Consider the following 20,422-nt stretch of genomic DNA (forward strand, 5'->3'; position numbering starts at 1 on the left):
TTTTTCAGTTTTTTACTTATCCCTCCCCGTGCATTTTTATGCCTTCATATACTGTAATGTATAACATTTAGTTTTTTAACCACTTTTTTTGCTGTCTTCAGCACTTTCCACTGTTTATAGTTCTACAAATTTGCAAAAAAAAACCCAACCCTATAAAATGACAGGTATTCCAAATCTGCAGTTCATTATTTAGTTTTTTCTTTTTTGAACCACTTGTTTGTTTTTCCTCAGACTGCTGTCACAGGAAGAGAAATTAAATTTGCTGTCACTAATACATTTTTGCATTTTGCTATACACTGTGTGTAACATCTCACCTGGTTTTCATTGCACGTCATTATGTTCTAAGCACAGTTTATCGAGGTCTGCTACAATAAATTAATCTAATCCAAAGTAATTGTACTATTGGTGTTCAAGCAAGCAGCTGAGGTTTGCCTGGCTCATGGTTTCACAAGGTGTGAAGAAAGCAGAGCTTCTGAGTGCCAAGGTTGCCTCTTTGAGGAAAGGTGCTAACAAAGTGCTTTGAAAAACAGCCTTGACTAGTCCACACGCTCAGATAGCACTCTTATGCAGGGCTCTAGCCAAAAGGGAATAGCTCCAATCAGCACTGGTGCTAGCGGGGAGGTTTAGGTGGGTGCAACATGAAAAGTAAACCTGACCCAGAACGTGGGGGAGGGAAAGAACCCCACAAGGGTTTCCAAAGACTTTTTTAAACCATCAAGGGCCTGATCCAGAGCTCAATGAAGTCTATGCAAGTCATTTCTTGACTTCAATGGGCTTTGGATCAGACCTCTCAAGTGGGACCGACACGATTATATGGGTGGGGAAAATAACATGATGTATTACCTGCATAGCTTAGAATGAATTTATAACAAACATAGCCTATTTTACTGGCTGCACTGAGCCACAAAACATGTCAAAGGAAAGGACAGGCCTACTGTACCGCAGTTTTTATTCCACAGTGGAGAGAATAACAAATTTTATGGTTAATGCTTCAATATTTTATAATAGCCATTAGATTTTATGACTGCACCATAAAACAGCTTTATTCACTTTAGTACAATCAATCCAGAAAATTGTTGAACTCTCAGATCTTCTGTTCAGTCAACTTTTCTAATACCTACATGATGATACAAAAAAACAGGACTGTCAGGAGAATTCTGTTCAAATGAACTTCACTGGGTTGACTATTAAACTCCCTCCCCCCATGCCACATGTCTGGATTTTCATACAATTTTCATACATTTCATACATTCAGACATTAGCTGATAGTTGTATGAAGACCAAAAAGTAGGGGTTTTTCCCAGTTCAGTCACATTTCTCATTCAAACATTGCCAAGAAGTAACGAAAGTTCTCCACAGTATATTAAGAATGTGAAAATTCACTGCCACTCTCAATTGAGAGAAATGAATTTCTAAATAAAACGGGCTCAAGGAATGAATGATAACCTACAGTACAATCTTTTTTAAAAACAGAGCTAGTTCTCTGGCCCCAGTAGAAATGGGGTGCTCTGAGATAGCTCGGAAATATATCTACAGAGAATAAGACTGAGCAACAATGTGGTGTTACCTGGTATTTTGAATCTCTGAATCAGAGGAATGAATCTGTCAAGGACACTGTGAATTCGATGCACTATTTAAAAACAAAATACAGGAGTTGTTCAGGACCAGCGAGATTTCAACATAGAAGAAGTGAAATAGCAAAGGGCAAGTGGTGAGTATATGTTTGTTGGGGACAAATATCAAAGTGTTTCAGTTTGACTGTTTAAACTAGGTCCTTCTGCAGTTCTATTGCTAACAAAATACTGACTGTGAACAAAGTTGCTTGCCAACAAAACAGTTCCACAAATTGTCAAGTGCCTTAATATTAAATAAGGAAAGGAGCTTTCTACTACTCTGTGATGTAACAGGAAACCTTAAGTTTGTGAACTGCACTTTCCCCCAATGAAATCACTTGAAGATTTTTTTTTTTTTTTTTTAATTCCAAGTAGCAATATTTGAGTGTTTTCTGATTGGAGAGCCATTCCTGCAAGGTGTGCTGAGCATCTTCAACTGCCTTTCCTCTCAATACGAGTTGAGGTTGTCCAGCACCTCACAGAATCAAACTCCGAGTACTCCCACCTTGCCAGATGTTGTGAGGATAGTATTATTTAACCACTGCTGGAGAATGTGTCTCTGTATCTTCAGAGAACTTGTGATTGGTAAGCAGGGGAAAATGAGTCAGCGTCTTGTTTCAAATGTCAGAGGCCAGTGTGTCGCCAGGTGCGGCATGTAATTCTGAATGTGGGGGAGGATTATGTGATGTGATATTTTACCTAATCTCAATCTTTAGCATTTTTCTACATCCGTGTGTTTTACATGATCACTTAAACTCTGCATTTTCCAGGTACTGATATAAAGCTGCTTGTTTTCTTAGGTACTGTAAAATACACTTACCAAGACCAAAATATATTCCGGTGGTTTCTAGGGAAGCAAAGGTGATTAAACCAAAACCAAGAGAAATGATCCAGTCTAAAGAGAATAAAAGAAATACAAGTATTTGGTTTTGTTCTGTCTTCCAAAATACAATAATTCATCCTTACGCTAAAGTCCTGTCTTACCTTTGTAGTGGTAATAGCTAATTAGTGCAGTTCCAATGCCAAAGCAAAGAATGACAAAATGAAAGAATACATCTGAAATAAGAGAGAGAGGAAATTATATCACTAAAATCATGGCCCTTGATCATACATGTTCAGCTACAGCAGTTATAATAAATCATTTCTATTTCCACCTCAGCTGCCTTATGTACTTCTACTAGACTGAAGTGTGAAGCATGTGCATAACTTGAAGCATGAGTAGTCCCATTAATTTCAAAATGATTAATCACATGCTTAAAGTTACACACCTGCTTAAGTCCCTTGCTGAACTGAAGCCAAAGCCCTCAGGTCAGGTTCTTTGGCCCAAGATTCTCTAGGCTTGGGATCAGCTAAATAAAAGAAGATTCTTACCATTTTTCCGTATTCTTATCCACTGTCTTTGACATCTCTGAAGGTAAGTAACCTTTTCACCTGCTAGAGGAAAGTGACACCACCGTTAGTGCAACAGTAACTCTAAAATAGATAACTTTTGATGGGTTGTTTTACTTTCAGCATCTGAAATGAATTTTGCTTTGAAAATCATTGTAATATTGATCCCAGGAAAGACTAACAATGGCCTTTCAAAAAAGATCAAATTAGTGATTGTAGGAAGATGTAACAAAACCCCAAAACAGAACTTTTAACTGATAGTGATGATTTAGAAGGAGCTGTATTATTACACCACATGAATTAGCAAAACATAATTCTCTTAAAAGCAGACATTTCTCTGGCCCTCAACTCTCCAGCCTATCGAGCTTGAAGCAGTAGCAGTATCTCAGGACCCTACTGAGACCCAGATAAACCAGAGTTTTGTCTAACAAGGCATTTCAGATTGAGCCCTAAGGTCTTAAATCTGTTTTCTAGGGCCGCAGCTACTATCACGGAATAAATGAAAATTACTCATCATTATGACGATGGGGATTGAATCTGCTGTAATCGGCTGATTAAGTGTATGACAGATATGGCAACTTCCTGCAATAACCTGGACAAACCCTATTGAATTAAGTTAAATCCTACTGACTTAACTTCAAGAGTTCCTGGTATGAAAACTGCAAATGTTCATGCATTAGTGTGGGATTATAAGTAACGTCTCAAGGGAGGAAAGTGTTTTGTGCTTCAAGGGACTATTTGGAACCATGTGAACTTTTAAAGTTAAGTGGGCTTCCCAGGAAGTTGCTACAGGGAAGTGTATGAAAATGTAACCCCTCTGGTTTTCCAGGTATTCCTTCTGAAGCTTGCTGAGGGGCCCTTTTTGACTGCTGATCACCTTTTACATGAGGACACAATCAGAGGCTCAACTGTATAAAGGAGTGACTCTCAGATTCGTGGGGGGAGATGCTTGTTCTGAGCCAAGGCAGTTACGAACTTGAAACCAGAGGCAAACCCCTGGGTGGGATTTGAAGGATTGTTCACCTGCCTGAACCCTTTGAGTTGGGGTGATCTCTAGGAAGCTTTATTAGCAGGTGTGTAGATTTTTATTGTTTTAATGTTTTCCTCTGCAATTCTTTCACCTTAAGAATAAACAGGCTTGCTCAGAAAAAACCATGCTGTTTGCAGCCTCTGAGGAAGGCAGGCACAGTTGGCCTGCTGAGGCAGTCTGACGAACTAGAGAATTCACAATGGAGACAGGGAACTGTGCAGCCTGGAAATACCCTGGTCAGGGGGAAGAGAGACATGACTCTCGCCCATGAGAGGTGACAGCTGGGGAGCTAGAAGCCTAAAGGAGGATGTCCATGCTGGATCATGGAGGGGGAATATAGGTGCAGTTGCCCTGACCTGTGACAAAGAGTTTCTATAATAGCCCCAAAATTAAGAGCTCGATCTGGGGGGGGGGGGAGGGGAGAGGAACCTGTTTGGGTAAAATAAAAACTGACCCAAATCTCTTGAGACTTAAAAGAAGTTTTGAATATGTTAACTAGAAATTTGACCAGGACTGAAGGCAGAATTACCAAAATCCACTGTGAGATACCATTCTTGTGCTAGGGATGGACTGAAAGAAATCAGAAAGGGATGGAAATTTTACCATATTTCTAGCCAAATTTTGAAACCAAACAGTTTTGATGAGAAGATTTTTCTTTTCTTATTCACTGTTCATTTGACAAGGCCTAAAGCAACCCCCTCGAAACACTTTCATGGCTAAATCATCACAAGCTATACCTCTGCTATTTCTGCCTATGTTCAGCTGAATTCACCATACAAATGATTTGCATGGGGTGAATTTCATTTTACCTATAGTTATACAAATTATTAATAATAGAACAGTTGTGTAAAGTACAGCAATTTTGGTTCATGTGGGTTTTGTATGAACCCTGAATTTCACCATGGATTTGGAGATCAAATAGTTCTCCAATACCCAAAGTTAATTACTGAAATACAATATACATGAAAGAAAAGGCACACATACTCTAGGGAAAACAGAACTTCTCTGTTTGCCTTTTTATATTTACCAGCAGCAGCTGCATTTTCTCGTCTTGCAATCTCTGAAAAGCAACAAAATATTAGGACTTAGTCCCTTGTAGTTTAAAACAAAAATCAATTCATGCCATTCCCTTCATTACAACACACATGCATATTTACAATTAAAAACAATGTGCCTTTTGTCAACAGCTGATCACACAAGAGATTATTCCCCACTGTTGTCAACTCTACCAGAGACAAATCACAATCCATCTAGAGACTCAAAACAGGAAAAAGACATCAAAAAGGGCACCAGATTGGGCTGTCCAGACTAGAGGAGGGAGTAAGTGAGAGACGGGGGCCCTCCAGCACCCTAGGAATTCAACATGAGGAGCAGGTAGCAAAAACATTTTGGCTGCTCACAATTGCTATGACTACTACTTTCTTTGAGGTAGCTGGGTCACAGATGATTTAGGGATTTATAATTCATACCCAATCCCCACAATTGCCATTGGAAGTGAGCGCAGCCCAGCATGGAGCACAGGTGTTATGTGTATGTATCAATCTAACTTACACATGAAATTGGCAGCAGTGTTCAGTTCTAGTCAGATATGTCTCGCTAGCCCCACGCACAGTAGACTGCACTGAAGTAGTCTAGCCTGGAAGTAGCAAAGGTGTGGGTAACTGTGGTGAAGTCCACATCCGTGAAAAAAGGCGGCATCTCCAGGCCCACCAAAGGTACCGTAGAAAAGCCACGGTAGGACTCCGCCCTCACCTGGGAATTCAGGGAGCGTGTTCAGATGTGCTCATTTCCTCCTTACTATCCAGACCTCCCAGGCATCTTACCCAATCCTGTTAACAATGGATCACTCTTTAGGGAGTCCCTCCTAGAACCACTCCCTTCTCTACTTACTTCCAAGGCGGCAGTAACGCCTATCCTGCCCCAACCCCTGCCAATTATTGCAGTAGAGGGGAGTGGTTGAGCAGGCATTCTCCCAAAATGGTTACTTCTCCTCCAGCATTTCTGCTCTCAGAACCTGATTGCTGACTAATGTGACATCTGCCCAGGGAGCAGGAGGGATGAAGTGGAGAACACAAGAGGGCAATCAGCTCAGCCACTACAGCATCCCCAGTGCGGCAGCAGGGGGCACACAGGTCTTTAGTAAGGATGCATCTCTTGCTGCCACCTTGCAGTACATGGAGAATGGAATTTAGGGAATCAAGCTCCCTCTGCCTAGCAATGCCTCTACCTGGATTTTCATTTGGCTTTCATCCAGGATCCTATTTCAGCCAAGGTTTTGGAATGCATGAACACTGCAGGATCTCGGTAAGGTTAGAAGGAAACCTGAGCTGAGCATCATCACCTTACTGAAAACAAGCTCCAAACAGCTCACAGTCTCATAGCCACATTGAACAAGGGGTCGAATAACAGCATGGCACATGTGAGCGTCCTGAGGAAGAATGAACAACTGTTCATCATAATCACTAGGCCCCTCCTTAAAAGGAATGACCAAAAACATTGTATATGGATCCTATCCATTCCTGGCTGTTCTAACCAATGAGTCGCTATCCCCTCGTCAGCTGTGCAAAAGGCAGCTGAAAGATGTAATAAAAATCAGCATCAACACCTGTCAAATACCAGGAAGAGAGCAAACAAAGCTATGAATATAGTCTCCACGCTATATCCAGAGCTAAAGCCAGACTAATGGCACTCCAGGAAAAGAGGTGCATTGACACAGCACATTTATAAGCATGCAGTTATTCTTTTACACAAGTCTGTTTCCATCCATGTGAAGTTGCTGAGGGTGGTAACCTGTGAGAATTTACCTGATTCGTTATAGGGGACAACCTCTCCTGGTGCACCTAAAATAGTGCACAAATATACAGTAGATAAATATTCAGCCAATTAGCAAGCCTTGAGGGCCCAATTCTGCCTTCAGTCACATGCATGCAATCCTACTGAAATCAGTACACTTGCACAAGTGTGTCTAAAGGCAGAATTGAGCCCCTAGTCTTTAAAATGGGTATTGGTTGTGGGTTATGCCGTTTAGCTTCTAAAGGAAAGTAATTTATACACAACATTACTCAGCAACTGAAAGTAAATAATTTTTACTGTATCCTAGTCCCTGCTGCTGTATCCTAGTCCCTGAACTAGATGATGGAGTACTATTTTACTTTGAGACTCCTATGTGACAAACTATAGCTCATGATGTCAATCTAAACATGTTGCTATTTAATCAGACTCAAGAGACATTTAGAATGGTTAGTTAAATGTCAAAAGCTTTAACTTTTTACATTTTATGGGCCACTACTACGGGCTGATGGATGTTACTATCTGTATGTGGCTATCACACACATTTTCTGTATCTGGACTGCACTTGCTTTGTGGTTTCTTTCACAGGGAAGGAAAAGTCCTGAGAACAAAAAACAATGCATTGACTTTAGTTATATTCCTCAAATCAATTCTGGGGGGCTGACTGTGGACACTGTAAATGACACCTGTAATTTGCGTTTGAACTCTTTAGATGAATTTCAATAGCTGTCTCTGCCCAACCATTACCCTAGGTATGAACTGAAATCAACAAAAAGTTGAGATCCAGATGGGAGCTCTCCCATGTTTCTGGAGGGGAAGGGCTTTAGAGCTGGTACTGCATTCCAGGCCCAGCTCTAATATTAATGATTTACTATGCAAACATCTCAAAAAGTTAAGAGATAAAATACTAATAACTATAGCACATATGCTTGTCATAATTATCGTCCCTTTCTACAGCCAAGCGCTGGCTGGTGTTTGTGCTTATGCATGTGGCACAAGAAGTGCAGCTACAGGGAGGCCAGAAAGTTGCAGAAAGTAACAGAGTCCATGTTTTTTCACACAGCTGTATAAAGAGCCACCTAGTTATTTTTCTTTTTCACCTCTAAAATACAAATCACTTGGTCCTGGGTGCTAGAAAGTTAATGATAATAGGGGGCCCCTATGGGAAAGAGAGGCTTATTTGCATACCACTTCCATCTTGATTTTCATGGTCTTGGTCTTCCTGACTTTGTTTGTGAGAAATTGGTTTAACTGTTGCCACAGAGACGTTTTTCTTGCCAGCGCTGGTTGCTAAGAATGAAAGAAATGATAGTGAAGTACTATAGCTATTAGAAGCTACTTCTGTATGATCTTTAAACTACTTTATGAGCTGCCTTAGCACAGGTTTCAGCACACATCAGGAACACCTTGGAGAGTGCAGGCATATGAGCATTCACTTGGCAAGAAATCCGGAAAAGTCAATGTTGTTATGCACTGAAATGTATCTTTATGAAAGGGATGTGCGTTGATACAGCATTAAAGCACTCTCCTTACAATATCTTTTTAAGCTGCTAAAACCTCTAACCTACTTGTGGTGGGGTGCTCACCCCACACCAGAGTGGAAGGGGTTAATGGTGGCCTCATGGACCTGCCACATCCGGTCCCAGAAAGGAGCAAAGGAGGTGAGTCCCCCTGGCAGCCTAGGGAGGCTTGGCAGGAAGCAGCCACTCAGAGGGAGGCTGCACGGAGCCGCCAATTGAGCCAAGCGGGTTAGTACAAAAGGAGCTGCAGGGCAGAGCAGGGCAGTGGCTGTGGGAGCCCAAGGAGTAAGGACTGTGCTCCTAGCAGACTGCAGCAAGGGTAGCTCCTTAGACAGAGTAGTTGCTGGCAGGGACTGGGGGATCAAGAGGCAGCTTCTGGCTAGCTCCTGGGACTTGCTGGCTGAACGCCCTGAGAAGAGGGTGAAGAAGGTGTGGGGTCATAGGGAATTGAAGCAGCATTGAAGGAAGTTAAGGAGATGCAGCAATAGGCTGCTATCTACAGAGTCCTTGGGTTGGGACCCAGAGCAGTGGGAAGGGCTGGATCCCCCCCCCCATTCGCCGCTGTGGAAGTGGCTTGACTATTGAGCAGTGGTACCCATCCCCGGAATAGGGAAACAGAATGGGTGATACGGACAGAGGGCTGAGTCATGAAGAGGATGCTGCAGTACTTGGACTGAGGTGGGTCTCCAGATGGAGAGGATGACAGGAGAGGGTGCACTGACTGGCAGAGCTAATCACCATGAAGGCCAGTCGGAGGTGCTGCTGTGGTGAGTAGACCCCATCACACTCCTCAAGTGAGAAATCTTTAGAAAGAATTGAATAATGGATTCAGGTTTGTTTTCTCTATAGAAGGGGTTAGAGGAATACTCTCTTTGGCACTGATCTGTGCATGGACAGGAATTTTGCTGGTATTTGTGTTTGTGTCATTCCAAAATGGAAAAAGATACAAATATTTAAATGGCTACCTGGATGCCAGACTTTGGCACATGACATCTGTATGGTGTGTACTGGCTCTGTCCTACTGCGGCGTGTTTGCTTTCTATCACTCTTCTTAACCCCAGTGCTGTGTCTCCTACTTGCATCTCCCCCCTACCACCATCCCCATCTGCAGTGCTCTCTGTCCTCCTTCATTACTCCCTCCCTCAGCAGCTTGCCTCTATTACTTTCCACAACCATAGCACCAGCTTCTTACCTCCTCTGTTCTCCTGCTTGCCTGCCTTTCATCATCCCATCCCTAGTCCCAGAGACTTCGCTCTGCTCCTTGTGTCTATAGGGACTATCAGTACCCAAATACCACCTCTCCACTAGAGACCAATAGCTACTCTTTGGCACCTGGTGAATCTAAAGATGTTGCTCTTTTGACATCTCCATTTTGCATAGTTTCTTATTTCAGAGGGGTTTTTTTGAATCCCTATGTAACTGGCACATGATTCTCTTGTGTAAATATCTGAGCCTTTAGTCAGACTACCAATAATTTACATTTTTTTACAATTAAATTGCAAGCGAAAGCAAGACAAACTCTCTCTGTACCTCGTGGTTGTGTCTCTGCAGGCTCCCGAGATGACCTTTCAACCTCACTTTCTTCTTGTGAAAATGTGACCCTTTTTTCCAATTCCTGAAGTAGTTTCAATTTTTCATCTGTTAAAATGCAGACATAAAATATATTCTGTTTGAAACTAATATTTAAGGTTTTCCTACTTTACGGTCGTGCATTATTAACAAGGGAGCTCCTCCAGGAAAATCAAATCTTAACTTTGTTTTGCTTGCTAGTGCACATACAGCACCGCAACTAACACAAGCGAAAGCATGGCATAAACAAGTGTTCAAATGCTTAATGCCACAATTTAAAAAAATGTTTAAAATGCTGTTGTGGTGGGAGCCCAAGACATCTTGGCATGGGCTTTACCATGTCCATGCTGCCAACTCCCATGAAAATTCACATTGCCCAGAAGCAGACAAAAGTAGAACAAGAGGGGTGGTTTTGCTGGAGGACTTGATTGTTCACCAACTTCTGGGCTGCTATTTTCCCATTATAATCTTGATCTCTCATTACCTCTCTCGAATTGTGCTGCACCACCAACATCCTCTTGTAGGCCTAAGACAGAGCTCTAAACGTTGTGCTTGCTAAACTCTTCTGGGCTCTGAAAACTGGGTTGCAGACATTTGAAAAATGTTTCCAGAGAAAATTTTCCAAAGAAGCAGGTGGTCTTGGGATCTCCAGACACTCCCAGCAGTGGGGGATTCTTGGCAGTCACTGGTGTATTTTAGGTAATTCTTTATGGGTTTAAATGTAATGCTGCACAGAGATCCTGAACAAGGCCTATGTATCTTATTATTTATTTGTATTACAGTAATGCCAAGAAGTCCCAGTCATGGACCAGGACCCCATTGTGCTCGGCACTGTACAAACACAGACCAAAAGGACAGTCCCTGCCCTCTGAGTCCCATCCTGTTCTGAAGTAGGCTTTGGGGGAGGGTGGGACATAGGCCCTCTGCACAAGGATGAATTTCACCCTTTATGAATATATCTTAATAATCAGGATATAATTATTCTGGAACAGCTATTTTGGTAAATTTCCAAGCGTAAATACACCCTGAGATGAACAGTTCCATGTTCCTAACAGAGGGTGGTGAAATAGGTTCAGCAAAAGGCAAAGCCACTGGCAACTTGTGTTCTTTCATAACTCACTACAGACTTGAATGTAGGCTCACATCTCCCGCAAACTTGCCATATTTTATAAGCTTTTGGCTCAAAAATAGGCTTACTTGAATGGGAAAAGGGCCTATCCCAAGCAAAATCAGGCTTTCAGATTCAAAGATCAAAACTCCAAATTCTGTACACTTTCTATTCAAAATTAGCCATGTTATCCAATTTCCCAGGGAAATCAGATGAGGCACACAGAATCACCTGACACACAATGGCAAATTCTGCTAAAATATTTCCACCAGATCAGCACAGCTGTCTGCCCAGTATGGCAGCTCAGTGCACTGCTGATTTGATCAATAGGTCAGCTGCAGTCTACGTGAGAATTAAAATTTTGCTATGATTAGTCTAATCAGAAGAGGGGGAAATTGAAGGTCTGATGTAAACTGGCACAGCTCCTTTGACTTTACCACTGAGTGAGGATCTCAACCCTAAATGATCAACGACTTTTTCCAGAGAAACCCTGCAAACTAGAATAAGTACAGTCGCCATCTGTCTAAATGGCTTCTAGCCATCTGGCTGCCATCATCACCTGGGCAATACATCTTTCTAAGCACTTTCTCTGTTCACTTTACTGTAATTCACTTCTATTCCCTTCCCAGCACACTTCAGTGTTTTGAAATAAAACTAAAGCCCTAGTCTGGCTACAGCCATTTTTAACAAAACAGCTATTACTCCTTGTCTACATCCCAGATTTGGTCTGGACGGATGTGCAGCCAATTAATACTCACCATTTTTCTTGGAGCTGGGCAGCTCTCTGTAGGCAGATAGATCTTTCACCTTTAGCAGCAGGTAAAGCACAACCATTGCATTAACTCCTTTTTTTCCTATGGTCTTCAAGGAGGCTGCACGCTCATCAGATGAGTTTATGTCTCTGTTAAGGAGCTGAAAGAAAGGTAAGTACACATCCAACAGGCCTACTAATAAAACCAAGCACTTATTATTAAAGTGCTTTATAAGCATCACACAACGCATCTAGGAAAGGCACAACAATACCCCTACTTTACAGAAGGGGAAATGTGTTCTGCCAAAGTTGGGATGAGAATCTTGGCTTCCAATTTAGTACTCACACCCCTAGCCCATGCTACTTTCACTGAACTACCCCACAAGCCATCACTGTGGCATGGTGCAATAGCATTAAACTTTTCATCCTACTCTGTGGCTGAGTCCCAGGACTGGAGAAATAGCGTACAAGGTTCTTGAATGGACATGTGATCATTTGAATAGCTTGCAATGCCATTTTATAACTTCAGCATTAGTGTCCTTGCTTCAAAGAAAGCAGGTGAATAGATACAGAGGAATACACCGGGGAGCTAACATTTTTTTAAAGTTAATTTCTTCACATCTGCAGGAAAATTTTGTCCATGATTCTCTTTAACACTAAGGCCCCTTTATGCAGCTCTGGCAAGCATAAAGGAACTTTAGCATAAATGAGGATTAGGCTCTACATTTTATTCTCCCAAAGGGTTTCCATAGGTCAGTGGACAAGCAAAACCATGCAGCCAATAAGGAAATACTTAATATTTTACAAAGAGCAAAAGAAAATGAGGTTTCCTTAGTAACTTACATTGTGTGTTTCTTCAGCGGTCAGGATGGCTGGGTTAACAGTGGCTAAACATTTTATTAACAATTTCCAGAAGGACTGGTTCATTTTCTCAGACGTTTCCAAATAATCAGCATCAGCAGCAAAAGCTTTCTGAAAAATGTCTAGGAAAAAGATATTTATACAATTAAAGAAGGTGCATTACAGGATGGTCTTGTGATGAGGAGTTACTGTCATGCTCTTACATAGCTCTGGTAATGGGCATGGGTCCCTGTAGCATGTTTGGCTTCTAGGAAAAGGAGTAACACTTGACCAATTTGTATGAAAAACAACAATGGCATAGAGAAATGTATGGTCTGCCACTACTCAACTAATCTCCCTGGACACTCAATAACAGACTTAAAAGTGGCAATTCTTCAACAAAAAAACTTCCAAAACAGACTCCAATGAGAAACTGCAGAACTGGAATTAATTTGCAAACTGGACACCATCAAATTAGGCCTGAATAAAAACTGGGAGTGGATGGGTCACTACAAAAACAAATTTTCCCCCTACTGATACTCACACCTTCTTGTCAACTGTTTGAAATGGGCCACCTTGATTACACTGAACTCATTAGCACTACAAAAGTGATTTTTTTTCTTCCCTTCTTGTCAACTGTTGAGAATAGCCCATTTCCCCTTAACTGAATTGGCTCATTAGCACTGACCCCCCACTTGGTAAGGCAACTCCCATCTTTTCATATGCTGTGTATTTATACCTCTCTGCTGTATTTTCCACTCCATGCATCTGATGAAGTGGGTTTTAGCCCACGAAAGCTTATGCCCAAATAAATTTGTTGGACTCTAAGGTAACACAAGGACTCCTCGTTGTTTTTACTCAACAAGAGAATCTCTTAAGTTGATAACACAGTCCTGGTACCTTTGCAATGCTACTGTTTCAGTGGAGGAAGAAGGGGAAATATTTTTAATGCTAGAGGTTGTGGCCAAAACAGAGTGGGTACCAAAAGGTACTAGTGTGAATCTGCTCATCAGGGAGTATTCATAGAATCATAGACTTTAAGGTCAGAAGGGACCACCATGATCGTCTAGTCTGACCTCCTGCACAACGCAGGCCACAGAATCTCACCCACCCACTCCTGTAACAAACCTCTAACCTATGTCTGAGCTATTGAAGTCCTCAAATTGTGGTTTAAAGACTTCAAGGTGCAGAGAATCCTCCAGCAAGTGACCCATGCCCCCCACTGCAGAAGAAGGCGAAAAACCCCCATGGCCTCTGCCAATCTGCCCTGGAGGAAAATTCCTTCCTGACCCCAAATATGGTGATCAGCTAAACCCTGAGCATGTGGGCTGCATGTCTACAGTATGTCTTACAGTATGTCTACACTGCAATTAGACACCCTCAGGTGGCCTGTGTTAGCTGATTTGGGCTCGCAAGGGTCAGGTTGCAAGGCTGCTTAATTGTGATGTACACATTCTGGCACTGGCTGCAACATGAGCTATGGCATCCTCTCACCTCCCAGGATCCTAGAACCCGATCTCCAGCTTGAGCTTGGACGTCGACACTGAAGTTAAACAGCCCCGCAGCCTGAGCCCCATGAGCCTGATTCAGCTGGCACATGCCAGCCACAGGCTTTTAATTGCAGTGTAGACATACCCTTAGAGTAGGAGCGGTTGAGCTCAGAATCAGAAGGGAGCAAAATCTGATTAAAGCTAGGCCCTGACTGTTGAGCTGCATTTGTGACATACACTGGACCCTCGCTAGAACATGCGTCTTTATAGCACGAATTCACATATCACGCAGTCGCGACCACGGATCCCAAATTGAATTACTTAAATTGGAATTCATTTTAACGCGGTCCCCGCATTAATGCGGTATGGCACATGGATCCCAAATCCTGCATTCTAGCGGGGGTCTGGTGTATATAGTAGGTGTGATTCTGATTTCTGGATACTGAACCCTCAAATATAAAAATGTTCCAGCCTATCTCTAAGGGGGAATGGCGGCTAGAGGATCCCAGATGGACGTTCTTCCAGGATTCTCTCACGGAAACTTAATGTTATTCTTTCATTGTTTGTTCTCTTCCTTAATCTCTTTGTAGGTTGGCAAACATAATGGGTGAGTTCCTGGGCTATGCCTCTTGGTGGCGCAAGACACACAGCACAGCATCGCAGGATGGAGGGCAGAGGTGGCCTTAAGCTATCTTTGAGTTCTGGGGATTCTGGGCTGATTGGGGCCAAAAACATCCCCAGGGTAATGTAGGCAACTCAGGAGGCTGTCTGTGAGGAGCTCCGTGTCCCAGACCTAACCAGAGCACCCAGAGTCACAGCATGACTCCTACAATGGGGCTTGCGGTTGGCTCTGGGCCTGTGCAATGCCATGTGTCTGACAGAGGAGTTCATCCTGCTGCAGTGTACAGAGGTCTGGATGTGCGGGAGAATCCCATCCCCTCAACTGTGTTAATGCCAAATAGAAGAGTTAAAAAAATCAGAAGAGAAACCAGAATAAATGCAAGTGACTCAGCCTGACGTGGTGCCCGCCTGCTGTCTGACGCATGCGCCTTAGGAGGGTTTCCATAAGTCTTTTACAAGCGGGGAGAAGATGGCTCAAGGCACATTTTCAGAAGGGCCAAGTTCTGAGCTTTCAGGGGCCAGCACAGCAAAAGCTGGGACATAGATTGTGGTGTGACAGTGCCGCAGGCCTTGGCCTCCATGTTTCCCTTTACGTTACCTTGTTTTCCGGTGAGAACTGGAAGTGAGAAGTTAAAGTTGTCCATTGCTGTGTCTGTAAAAACAGAATTTTAAAATGAGCATGAGCTTCTTTGTGCTTTCCCCAATGCGCTTCCACACGGACACAGAGCGTCTCATTACAGCACTTAGAATTCTGAACTCACTCATACGTTGCATTCCTGCAGCCATCATTTAGGCAAAACTCCCTTTGAGTCACTGGGAGTTCACCTGAGTGAGCACAGCAGGATTATGCCCGGAAGAACTAGTTATTGTTATCATGAGTAAAAATATAGGAACTCCTGACTCAATCATATAATTTTTTGTTGCTATTATAAAAATATTTAATTATTTGCCATAGATGTGAGTAACTTAATGATAATTCCTTACTAGTTAAACAGAGTGATCAATCTTCACTTGAGAGCTGTCATTCCTTAAACTGGAAATAGGTAGATCAGGGAGGATATGGGAAACTCTGTTTAATGTATTCAGGAGGTTAATGCCGTGGAGGTGAACTGAAATGATTTAAGTCTTGAAATAAAACATATCTTTAATTTGCCAGATTTTTCCCCAGATTCAGAGTTCTATGTGTTTTCCTAGAGTAATGAGCAAGTTGCTGTGAGTTGTGAAGGCCTCAGTTTGAATTCCTGCTTAGCTACTTATTCACTGTAAGGGTTTCAGCATGTCACTTAACCAGAAATGCAGGCAGCATGGAGGAGGAAGCAGTCTGATTGGAATGGACAAGAGCTGGACCCAGGGGAGGGAGAGAAATGGACAGCAACAAGAAGTCTCGTGAGACTGGGAATGGAGAGGGGAAAGAAATTGGAACTGGCTGGGCAAGGGGTCTGCAACTGGAAGCTGGAGGGAGGGAAGGAAATGAGGCAAGGGTCTTGTGAGGAAAAAGAGTATGTGATCAAGTCATTTAAGAGTGTATCTACACAGGGGGGCAGCATTAAGGTTGCACAGGCAACCTTAGTTCTGGTATTTCCTAACTTCTAAGCACTTGACTTTACAACTTAATGTTACTTTAATATAGTTCTTTGTGTGCAGATTAGAAAAGAACTAAATACTTACACATGAAACCATTAATTCTTGAATTAAAATAATTTTCAACTACAGTGGGCCTGATTCCAACTCACAGTAGTGTAAATCAAGCGTGAATGGACTAAAACTAGTAAGAGGAGAGGCAGAACTGATATTTTGATGAAATAATGCTTTTAACATTCTGGGTGGAATATTTTTCACTTTAAATAATGGCATTTTTATGCTGATATATGTATAATTCAGAGTATTGAATTCTGTCAAATTGATCTAAGGGAGAATAGAATAAAATTACTTGAAATAAGTTTATTTCCCTTCTTGCGAGTCTGGGTTTTTGAGTGTTTAATAACACAGTTAATTCAATGAATGTTTGTATTTTGTAAAAATATTACAGGCATGTTTCAGCCTGAAATGAAACTTGGGGTATGGGGAGGGAAGTTTAGCCAGTATGCTCTGTACTGCTTTGTCTAATCAGCTCTTACTTCTGGTTTTTCGCTGCAGCAGCTTCAAAGAGGCCCAAGTGAGCCACCATGCATCAGTGAATCTGACACAGTGTGACAACAGATGGAATGTTAAAGGCAGATGTTGACAGTGTCAACATCATGAGCCATCAGAATTGATTTATCTTAAAACTTTACTCATTTATATGCTTTAATGAGTTAATGCCTTCATTGTGTCTAATATATTGGGTACATTAGACAAAATGCACTTCTGGTGCAACTCCCTACTCCAGGTATATGACAACATTCCTTAGATTTATTAGAATACTGGAGCTTGAAAAGAACACTGCTCTGTGCCACTGCACTATATGTCCTTCTGCAAAGGACTGGAAAGAGGAATAAATATGCTGTGGGTTCCTCAGATGTGCCCCTGATAAGACCTAATCAATCCTTGTGCTTTAACGCTGGGATTTTCAAAGAAGCAGAAAGGAGTCAGGGACTGAACTCCCATTTAATGTCAATGGGATTTGGGCAACAAAGTCCCCTTGGGTTCATTTGAAAATAACAATCTAAACACATAAATAATAATCATGTGGTAGTGTTTATTATTAATTATTATTCCTTAAGAAAGTACATCCTCTGTAACTATAAATCTCTGAAAACTGTTTTAGTAGATTATATACAGTAATGACAAAATGATGATAATATATTGGCATTTCAAGTGTGACATTAGTTGAGGGGGAATGATGAGACTTGTCATAAGCCTGATCTAATTTACCATGGTGTAAATCAGAACATAATGCCACTGAAGTCTTTTTAGAATTATACTAGAGTAAAACTTGTGTGAGATCAGAAGCAGGCCTCTGATGCCTTTTTGGTCTGTGTTAAGAAATGATGTAAACAGCTGCAAGAGGAAGCCATTTGCAGCTCACAACAAGTTTCATTGAGCCTACAAAACCCAAGAACTATGCTTTCTGTTCCTAAGTGCCATCTACTGGCACCTTCTCTATTAACTGTCCATTTACACATTCAAAGATATAGAGCAGTGATTCTCAACCAGAAGTACACGTACAGGAACTCCTCACTTAACGTTGTAGTTCCTGAAAAATGCGACTTTAAACAAAACGATGTTAAGCGAATCCAATTTCCCCATAAGACTTAATGTAAATGAGGGGGTTAGGTTCCAGGGAAATTTTTTTCACCAGACAAAAGACTATATTATATACTATAGTCTAGTGTGTGTGTGTGTGTGTGTGTGTGTGTGTATGTATATATATATACACACACACACACACACACACACACACACACAGTATAAGTTTTAAACAAACAATTTAATACTGGTACACAGTGATGATGATTGTGAAACTTGGTTGAGGTGGAGGAGTCAGAGGGTGGGATATTTCCCAGGGAATGCCTTACTGCTAAATGATGAACTAGCAATTGGCTGAGTCCTCAAGCGTTAACTCTCACACTCTACAAGGCAGCAGGAAAGGAAAGAGGGCAGACAGAGACACACACCCTGTGTGTGTTTGAGAGATAGAGATGTGCATTTCCCCTTTAAGTATGAAGAGTGGGGTCAGAAGTACACTGCCTTGTTAATTAGATCAGCAAGCTGAGACCTTACCGCAGCTCCCTCCCTCCGTGTGTCCCCCCAGCTCTATGGAAGATGGGGTAAGTGGGCTGCAGGAGCAGGGGGGAGGGAGACACCCTGACATTAGCCCCTCTTCCCCTCCCCCCACACACAGCAAGCAGGAGTCTTGGGGAGCAGCTCCAAGGCACAGGGCAGGAGCAGCACATGGCAGTGGGGGGAGGGACCGTTGAACTGCCAGCAACTGATAGCCTGCTGAGCAGCTGCTGCACAGGGAATTTAGGGGAGCGGGGATCTGATAGGGGGGCTCCCAGTCCACCCTGGTTCCAACCACCCACCAGCTACCTGCAACGGGCTGCTTTTCCCGCAAGCAGTGGACAAAGCAGGCAGCCGTTAGAAGGGAATATTGCACAACTTTCAACGAGCATGTTCTCTAATTGATCAGCAACGAAACAATGTTAACCAGGAGGACTTGAAGTGAGGAGTTCCTGTACCTCTGAGGGTATGCAGAGGTCTTCCAGGGGGTACATCAGTTTATCTAGATATTTTCCTAGTTTTACAACAGACTGCATAAAAAGCACTAGCAAAGTCAGTACAAACTAAAATTTCATACAGATGGGACTTGTTTATACTGCTCTATATATTATACACTGAAATGCAAGTACAATAACTATATTCCAATTGATTTATTTTATAATTATATGGTTAAAATGAGAAAGTCAGCCATTTTTCAGTAATAGCGTGCTCTGACACTTCTGTATTTTTGTCTTATTTTATAATCAAGTAGTTTTTAAATGAGTTTGAAAGTTGGGGATATGCAAGCCAAATCAGACATCTAAAAGGGGTACAGTAGTCTGGAAAGGTTGAGAACCACTGATATAGAGCACTCCCTTAACAGTCTACATTTATGTATCTATTTCCTTGTGTAGTATTTGGCTGTACTGTTTTCAAAAAGCTAAAGACTGGGTTTTTTTTTTTTTTAACTTCGGTAGATTTAACACAGTCCCATAGAGCTCACATTTACAACTTGAGAAAAGTTAAGGCGGAGAACTAGTCTCACTTATTTAAAACATTGTCTCTTCATTAATTTAAAAAAACACATCAGAGGGAGGCAGACAATAAGAACCAACTTTTTAGGTGAGGGGCTTTGGGGCCCAGTCTATTGAACATTGTCCTTTAAACCACAAAGATTCCTGCCATGTCAATTCAGTTCCTAGAGGAAAATAAATAACCCCATAGTTTCTATATCACAGTTAGAGAAACAGCCCATTACAATGTAAGAAATGACCAAAACCCTATGATGTAGCCATGTTCTCTATGTGCTTGGCACTTACCTGCTCTTCTGCTGGCACTGCTGCTTCAAAGGTGAACCGTCCTGTCTGAAAGGCAGAGAGGGATGTGTGTGGTAGGAGCCTGGGCCTGGCAGAGTGATCACAACTAGATGTCTGAGTGTATTAATCACGTGCCCCGAATTGGATGGAGCACGGAGGTGCTGTGAAGTCACAGTCCCAAAGGCAATTACATGTGGTGCTGCTCCCTTAGATTGCCTGACTCAGAAGCAGGAATGGTTTCATTTCCTCCTCTAAGCTGTGAGCTCCTTACATGAAAATTTTACCCCAAACACTAAGCAGTGAGGCTGGAACTTTAACTTCCATGACGTCCGGGAGCCTCCTGATTCCAAGGGAAGGAGGTGGTAGGGCCTCAGGCCCCTGAATCAACCGGGCACAAATGCAGACCAACTTGCCTGATGAGTCTGGGTGGAGGTGGAGCAGCAGCAGCTTCAGTTTTCTGATTGCCTCATAAAGAGCAGAGAGGAAATTACATCTAAATTCATTCCGCTTCTGTTTTGCAAGTTCAGTTATAAGAGGATTGGCTTATTTGTGGGAGAAGGGAGGGGAGGAGGAGGAAGCCACATGCTGCTGCAGCTTCCCGGCTGCTGCTGTTGGTTGAGCTAGCTAGATGAAAGCTAATTCAGATATGCCTATGTGTGCTGTAATCACCCCTCTGACTGCAGTGCAGACATACCCAGAGACTA

At 42.3% G+C, this 20,422-nt stretch overlaps 1 protein-coding gene across 1 annotated transcript; it reads right to left on the reverse strand.

The window, feature by feature from the left end:
• Window positions 1–1,097: 1,097 nt before the first annotated feature.
• On the reverse strand, window positions 1,098–20,171 carry TMEM40 (transmembrane protein 40). Its single transcript, XM_074959610.1, has 12 exons — window positions 19,722–20,171; window positions 15,320–15,373; window positions 12,614–12,753; window positions 11,778–11,931; window positions 9,873–9,980; window positions 8,011–8,112; window positions 5,060–5,092; window positions 2,985–3,047; window positions 2,598–2,669; window positions 2,434–2,508; window positions 1,568–1,630; window positions 1,098–1,117 (listed from the first exon to the last, which is right to left on the reverse strand). Exons 2-12 carry the CDS (start codon window positions 15,363–15,365, stop codon window positions 1,098–1,100), a joined length of 876 nt encoding a protein of 291 aa, XP_074815711.1. The 5' UTR covers window positions 15,366–15,373; window positions 19,722–20,171.
• Window positions 20,172–20,422: the final 251 nt, after the last annotated feature.

The sequence above is a fragment of the Natator depressus genome, chromosome 7 (assembly GCF_965152275.1).
Source record: "Natator depressus isolate rNatDep1 chromosome 7, rNatDep2.hap1, whole genome shotgun sequence".
NCBI classification, from domain to species: Eukaryota; Metazoa; Chordata; order Testudines; family Cheloniidae; genus Natator; species Natator depressus.

Coding starts and splice junctions, on each gene's coding strand:
- TMEM40 (XM_074959610.1), bottom strand. CDS start 15,365: ATGGACAACTTTAACTTCTCACTTCCAGTTCTCACCGGAAAACAAG. Junction 12,754..15,319: donor AGTTCTCACCGGAAAACAAG/GTAACGTAAAGG, acceptor TCTTTTTCCTAG/ACATTTTTCAGAAAGCTTTT. Junction 2,670..2,984: donor GATAAGAATACGGAAAAATG/GTAAGAATCTTC, acceptor CTCTTATTTCAG/ATGTATTCTTTCATTTTGTC.